Source organism: Barbus barbus, assembly GCF_936440315.1.
Source record: "Barbus barbus genome assembly, chromosome: 32".
Classification (NCBI taxonomy): Eukaryota; Metazoa; Chordata; class Actinopteri; order Cypriniformes; family Cyprinidae; genus Barbus; species Barbus barbus.
This window is the reverse complement of record NC_136760.1, coordinates 3,476,603-3,484,684: the sequence shown is the minus strand read 5'-3', so window position 1 is coordinate 3,484,684 and position 8,082 is coordinate 3,476,603. Positions and strand designations below refer to the sequence as shown.

At 33.9% G+C, this 8,082-nt stretch overlaps 1 protein-coding gene across 1 annotated transcript; it reads right to left on the bottom strand.

The window, feature by feature from the left end:
* Window positions 1–5,477: 5,477 nt before the first annotated feature.
* Window positions 5,478–7,985, bottom strand: vkorc1 (vitamin K epoxide reductase complex, subunit 1). The gene is made up of 3 exons (XM_079388647.1): window positions 7,031–7,985; window positions 6,215–6,324; window positions 5,478–6,111 (listed from the first exon to the last, which is right to left on the bottom strand). The coding sequence occupies exons 1-3, from the start codon at window positions 7,219–7,221 to the stop codon at window positions 5,894–5,896; spliced, it is 519 nt and encodes a 172-aa protein (XP_079244773.1). The 5' UTR covers window positions 7,222–7,985; the 3' UTR covers window positions 5,478–5,893.
* Window positions 7,986–8,082: the final 97 nt, after the last annotated feature.

Below are 8,082 nucleotides of genomic sequence, written 5' to 3'. Positions count from 1 at the left end.
GCAGGGTTACGTAGCCTTCTGCGTGTGTTTTTAGAGCGAGGTTGAGAGAGAACCGGAATGGTTTGGAAACACATGATAGACGTGGAAGGATAGAGGATAGGAAAGTGTGAGGGAAGATAAAAACAATACTTAAGTGTGTGCTCGGTGTCGTTGCTCGGTCAAAGTCGCGCAGGAAAAAGTCGTCTGTCTTTACACTCGTTGGTCTTCACACGAGGAGGCTAAACGCTTCCGCGTCAGCGCTCTGACATCAAATAAATACAGTCTAAGAAACTAGAGTGAAAACAGCTGTGGCCGGCTTCTGATCAGCCCAGCCAATAAGGTAGGAATGAATGAATGGATGAATGAATGAATGAATATCTATAATTAACATAGCATTTTTGATTATCAATATTTATGGGTACAACTCCAATGCACAGAATGCCCGGCTGCTTGATTTGATAGAACATAGAATTAAACACTGGTTGACTAAATTTCCTAGTGCACACATTTTAATTGGAGGTGATTTTAATATTACTCTCAATAGTCAAATTGATCGCTGGCCTCCTGGTAGAAATTCCTCAGTAACTACAAAGTTAAAATCATTAATGGATATGTATGGATTAGCAAAAATTTCCCGATGATCCGGGTTTTACTTGGTCTAACAAGAATCTTAGTAACTATTCACGCATCGATTACTGGTATCAAAGGATTTTAATCAAGAGGACATTTCTATTTCTACTCATCCCACCCTGTTGACCGATCATAAAGCAACTTTAATACTAATTAATATATGTGCAATTGAGAGAGAAACAGCCAGAACATCCTACTGGAAGCTTAATAGCTCACTTCTAAAAATCTAACATGTTAAAACAGAAATTAATTGTTTACTTAAATATTTTTTAAAGAAAGCAACTATAGAACAGTCTTTCTGTAAAAAACTGGGAGTTATTTAAATACGAATGTGCAAAATTTTTGAGATCTTATGTAATATGTGTGTAAGGGCTAGGAGGGTAGAGGAAGACAATATAATAGCGCACATTTCCTCCATCATAGAGAAGGGCATAGATCATTTTACAGAAGAAGATCAGCTAAAATGAGCAGATTCACAGAACAAATTAGACAAGATTTATATAAGGAAAGCTGAGGGTGCATTCGTTCGCTCTAGGAAGAAGTGGCTTGAGGAGGGCGAGCAAAATTCCTCTTATTTCTTCCGATTGGAAAAACAGCGTGCAAATCACAATACTATACTTAATATTGAAGTACGATTACCTCTGACTTTAAGTTGATTTCCCAATTTTGCTCTATGTTTACAGTAAGTTATACACTTCAAATTACTCAGAACAATTTACATCCTCTTTTTTTCCTTTTTAAAAGACTCTAAGAATATTAGAAGAAAGGATTTTTTGTGACAAACCCATAACTATTAAAGAAATACTGGACTCCATTAACCACTTAAAAAATAATAAGTCACCTGGAACAGATGGGTTAATAGCAGTTTTATAAATCCTTCACCCAGCAGATGGCGCCCTTCTTACTGCATGTATTCAATGAGAGTATTTCCAATGGTCAGCTGCCATCTAGTATGAATCAAGGTCTTATCACACTTATTCCAAAGTCAAAGAAAGATTTGCTATTTATTGATAATTGGCGACCAATATGTCGATTAAATAGTGATTATAAAATACTGGCTATGGTTTTTTCTGAGAGATTTAAAACTGTTCTAGGCTCAATAATTGATTCAACAGTCAGGATTCATGAAGGATAGACACATTGCCAATAATATTAGTTTTGGATAAGGTAAGACTAGTTTTGGATATTCTTGATTATTCCCCAACTGTTTTCTGATCAAAGCTTTATTTTATTTTGGGATTTCTACAAAGCATTTGACACTCTTGAACATAATTTTATTTTTATTTTTTTTCTTAGTCTTAAAAGCTTTGGTTTTGGTCCTTGTTTTTGTAATGTAATTAGAACTTTATATTGTAATGCTAACAGCTCAATTAAACTGAAGCATGGCACTGCATCTAGATTTGCTGTTAAAAGGGGTATACGTCAAGGTTGTCCCATTTCTCCTTATTTATTTTCATTGGCTGTGCAGCTATTAGCAGACCATGTTAAGCAAATTAATCTTACATGTATCTCTATTGCAGGGAGAGAAGTGATCATCAGTCAGTTGGCGGATGACACTACTCTCTTCGTGAAAAATAGAGTTGCATATGCGTTCTCCAAAGCATCTGGTTTACACCTGAATATTTCTAAATGTGAATTACTGTCTATTATGGATTGTACCGTTTCATCCATTTGTAATATTCCGATTAAAGAAAAAGTAGTTTATTTAGGAATTATTATAACCAAAAATGAATCTACACGCTGTAATGATAATTGTATCCCTATTATAGAAAAAAAACCTGTAAAAAACTTAACCAGTGGCTTCAAAGGAATATTTCTTTAAAAGGAAGGAATATTTCTTTAATACGTCTAGATTGACGTATGCAGCTTTGGCTTTACATTTGGAAAGTCAAATTTGTAAAGTGATAGATAATCTGTTATTTAATTTTGTTTGGAGGAATCGTAATCATTATATTAAGAAAACAGTTGTGATGAACACGTATGAAAATGGAGGACTGAATTTTCTAGATTTTAATATTCTTAATTACACTTTTAAAGTTAATTGGATGAAACACTTCTTAAAATGTCCCTCGTCGATTTGGAATTATATCCCTAATTATATTTTTTCACAGCTGGGTGGCCTACATTTTCTTTATTTTTTCAGAACTGGTATAACAATAAAATAATTTTAGTACGTGACCTTTTTAATGAAAATGGTCGTCTTCTGTCATATTATGAGTTTTTACAGAAGTTTAAGTTTCCTATTTCACCCAAAGAATCTGCAGTTGTCTTTGATGCTGTTCCCTCAGGAATCATTACTGTTTAAAGGCTTTGATAGAACTCTATATACTGTACCACCTCTTTGTGATCCATTCCAAACAACAGTGGGTGAAGCTTGTCTCGTACCACTCTCAAGTAACAAACTGATTCGTGCTCTTTTTCAGAAGGACGCTGTATCCAAACCATATGTTATTGTCTATTGGAGTAATTTTATTAATATTGCAAACTGGAAAAAAGTTTGGCTTTTGCCGCATAAATACCTCATTGTGAACAAAGTTAGAGAAGTATCAGTGAATAGTTACCTAAAAAAAATTCAAACATGATATTAACACAATGTGCAACTTTTGTAATGTTCAAGATGAAACGATTGTACATTTATTTTGGTACTGTAATTATACTAAAGTGTTTTGGAATAGTTTTTGCAAATTTGTGTAGGCTACTCTCAATTTTCTTTGTTTTGGAAAGATATTTTGTTTTGTTTTGTGGATACAGATAAACATACTGAGAAAGAGTTTTATTTTATAAATGTATTACTTCTCCTAGCCAAGTACCATATCCACCGATGCAAATTCTCCAATAATAAGCTGCATTTTAAGGTGTTTGTAAGGTGTAGAGAGTTACAACAATATTTTGAAACGCTCTCATTATCGGAAAATACTAAGGCAAGGAAAACCCTATCGTGTTGTGCCCTTTTCAGAATTCCCCTGTAAAATTATTACTTTATATTGTACTTATTTATTAATTTGATTACTTGATGTTATGTATTTTTTTTTTTTTTTTTTTGTCGATTTGTTCCCCTGGCTGTTCCCTGTGTTCTTTGGTATTCGCAATATTGTTATATTATATTGTAACTATATCTGATATTTCATTGTTCATTAATAAGAAAATAAAAAAATAAATAAAAAGATAAGAGGTGGTGCGCAAATCATAGACTAAAGACCCAGGTAAACAATTAATTAATATTATTGTTATCATTTTTATCTTGATGGTTGTATTCTTTTTTATATTCGTGATTTTTGAGCTTTAATTAAAAAAACAATGAATTAATATTTTCTGTTTCTTATAGCATTATAGTTTTGTATTGTTTGTAGTGTAATAAATGTTTGCATAAGTAGTAGATGTGTTTAAAAAGTAACACGTAACATTTGAATTATATTTTGCTAAAATGAACGAAATGACTCGAAAAAAGATTCGTTCATTTTGCTGAACGAGACTCAAAGGTCCGAGTCGGTAAAATGATCCGAACTTCCCATCACTAGTGAGCACTGAGCAGCGACAATTAAAGTTTCACGTTCCACTAAATGTCCCGCCCTCCCGGCTAAAAGAGAGGATTTGATTGGTTTATACACTGTGTTGACAGTCTGTTTGACCAATCCTCTAGGTCAGGTCCCGTGCTCGTTTGGGGAGTGTAGATTTTTTTTAAACAAATAAAACAAGCATTTCCTCAGTAATTTGGGGGATTCTTTCTTAAGAAACCCTGAAGTGTTTATTTTACATCAACATCAATATCGGTTTCAGTGGCGTAGATGGTAAGGCATATGCCTTTTGACGTGTTCGAGCCCACCTTTTGCCAAAAAAAATTTTCTCCCTTTTCAAATCTCATATCGCATCAGAAAGGCATTTATTTTCAATAAAAATGAAGGAAATAATCAAAAAGTTGAAAATAAAGTATCGGGTAGGGTTAGGGTAGGTGTAGGGAGGGTGTTATTGTCCCAATAACGTGGCATCCATTTAATAAATTTGAATTAAAAGTATAATTTACACTCAGTACGTTATTATTGCGTACTGTTTTATAATGTACTACAATACCGAGGTGCAGATAATTGCCACTATTTGCAATAAGTAGTATAAATAGCAAACAATCTTGCTATTTTAACATAGTGTAAATAGAATCTATAGCTATTTGCACTTAGTGTAAATAGCATCTGTCACTAAAAAAATATGCTATTTGCACTTAGTGCAAATAGCCGCTGCCAATTGTTTTAGCCTACCATAGGCAAAATCATACTGTAAGCGCATGACATATTCTGTCCAGAAGATGTCACCATTCCAACAGCAGTTCCCTCAAACAGTAAATACAGCACACTATTATAGACTGATTGCCAGGTATCAGATCAATGTGCATTTGCTATTTAAGAAGTATAATTTTTAAGAATATTTAGCATTATTTTACAATAATCTAGGTTACCCCTTAAGCAGTTTAAACAAAAAGTGAGGTGTATTGTGTTTTTTGCATGGCTGTTGCTTTATCATTAGAAATCAATGGGGGGGGGGGGGGGTTGTGTATAGATTATAATTGTGTATTATATTATAATGTATTATTATATTACAATTTTATTAAAATATACAATTATTATATAATAGTATATTTGTATTATATTTTTATTAGTACTTATTCTAGTAGTTATTACTTTTTATTTTATCATAAGATTATTTATTTATTTATTAATATATTTTATTTTGGTCACAAAGTGGACCTGATGTTGAAATATATATATATATATATATATATATATATATATATATCTGTAAGCAGCAGCAGCGCTAGGGCAAAATTATATATTTATATGTTCATACACTTGACATGAGCACATAATCAAACAGGATTTAATGGAAAATCTGACTTTATTCATCACATAGAGCTTTAATCAATATTTTATCAGAAATTGGTTTCACATTAGGCTACTCGCACATGTAAAAAAAAAACTGACCTGCAGGATGCAAAACACATGATGAGCATCATACAGTTTCTGATAACTGTATCATAATTTCCACGAACATGTTTTTTCATTATTCTGAAATAGATTATAAGTAAAACTGAGGCTTCCTCCCCTATTTGTGTCTATGAACATGTGAAGTCCAGATTATTGTTAGTATTTTTCTTTTTACTAAGACCAGTCTGCAAAGTGCCAGGATTTCCAGTAATAAACATTTATTTTTTGCATGCTCCTCTCTTTTCCCCCCAGAAGTTAGAGGCAGCTTAATCCCAGATGTCAAAATAAAAAAAAATTAAATTTAAAAAGTGTCATTCACTCTTCCCTCTCTTCAGACGTCCCTCCAGTCCAGTCCTTCTCTTTAGGTTTGTGTAGAGAAGAGCAAAGTTTACGATGTAGGTTGAGACGCAGACCACGCAGAAATCACCCAAGACAAATGCCAGAATAGCAGCCAGATATACAGATCCAGCCACTGATACCCAGGAGGCCATGACAAGGAAGAAAGCTGATCTGCTGGACACCAGCTGACCTGTTGATTAAAATGTATTTGCAGATGACACTCGGTTTGATATTATTGGTGAAATAGCTTTTGGGGTCCCAGTACAAATCATTAGTGGCCACACAGCACTTACCTAAACCCAGTTGCAATGCATAGAAAATTATTCCCAATACACTGTTTGGCTGGTTTAACAGGCTGTCTTTGGAAGTAAAGATCTGGACGAGCCCAAATCCACGTCCCCATCTGAGAAAGAGCAAAGTTCCACCAATCCATCAGTTGATAAAGTTTTTGCATGCAAATATTTACTGTTTGCAGGTTGCATAAGACAAAACTTATTAGCAAAGACTATGGCACAACACTACTGTTTTTTCATGCACTAGTCAATTTTGAGATTTGCTGTTTGACTAGTAGTAATGGTAATGACTAAGTGTTTATTTTATTGCACTTTATCTATTTTCAGCTGTAGATTTGAATTACAATAGCCTGACTGTTTTCAGAAAATGTTTTTTTTTTTTCTCCTGCACTGAGCCAGAAATCTCCTCTTTAGTAGCAAACTTGACCATTTTATTCCTATCTTTATTCTAAAGGTTTACGTTTTATTCCTTTATAAAGAAAAAAATGTGATTTTTTTTTCTAAATCAAAAATTCTGAACTTGGATTTATGCAATATTCAGAATTCTGTTCTTTAAAAAGTATGCACATTACTGCATATTTAATAAGGTAATGCATCATTTGCATATTTAAACAATTCGCAAAACTTGTAATACAAAAAATGCTTACAATTCCAAATGTAATCAGTTAGCTGGGGAAGTAAGTTAGTTAGGCTACATTAGTTGCATTAGTTAGCCTACATATTACATTTTTACCCTATTCACCAGGAGTGTCTAGCTCCAAAAATACTGCCTATGTGATATCAAAATCTTTCAATTCAGTGAAATAAACGCATTACCTGGATGTGAAGACTTTAGAGCAGCTCACGGAATGGCCCAGGTCGCACATCGCGCGATATTCGGGATCGTTCTCCCGGGACAGCTCGACATGTAACGCGTAAACCGACAGAACTAAACCCAGAAAACATAGGATGAAGCGGACGCGATATTCCCATTTAGGAACTCCTGTAGAGGAAAGGCTCGAGGACATTGTTAAAAGTTTTGACAAATTACGTAATTAAAAAAAAGCCTCTTTTGTAGGCTAAAAAGTTGCTACTCTTAAATGCAATTTGTAATTGTAGAGTATGCTCGAATTTGCCAGGCTCCGACCTTGAATATATTGCAACGTGGAAAAGTCTTGAGAGAAGAGCTGTGATTGGACCAAAGAACAGGAACGCGTGGCATGAGCGATGTTTCCTATGGGATGATGCATTTTTGTCCTGCAGGGGGCTCTTGGAGGCTCAGAAAGTCTCACTGATGAGCTACATTCATATCTCAGGACACATTTTAGCACTAATACGATAAAATGTAGCCTAATCGTTTTCATCTGCTAGGTGCAAGGATTGGTACCCGACACTCACATTGAAATCTGTCTGTACTGATCAGCGCTGGGAAAAGTATTAGGTGTTCGATGGAGTATGGAAGTTAAAATTAAAATTCATATTCAAATTTATCATTTGAGCATTTGATTTATCATTTGATCTTTTTAGGCATTTGAATTTTATTTTTTAGGGGGGAAAAATCCATAATGGAAACCAAATCCGAATGAATACTATTAATTTAATTATGTAGTCCTGGATGTATTTATTAATTCATGTATTCCCATATTCAAATAATAAATAAATTAAGAAAATAATATAAAAATAAATTCAGCACCAACTGTATTATTATTATTGTTGTTGTTGTTGTTTCTGCATACTGTTTATAAATGATTATATAGAGTACAGCACGTGCGCGTCTTTCTTATTTACACTCGACACCGCCCAAAGAATGACCCTATTTTACACAGCCCGCCCCTCGAGCAATGTTGTCGAATCCCATTGGTTAATCATCTTGCGATCAGACAGCCGAT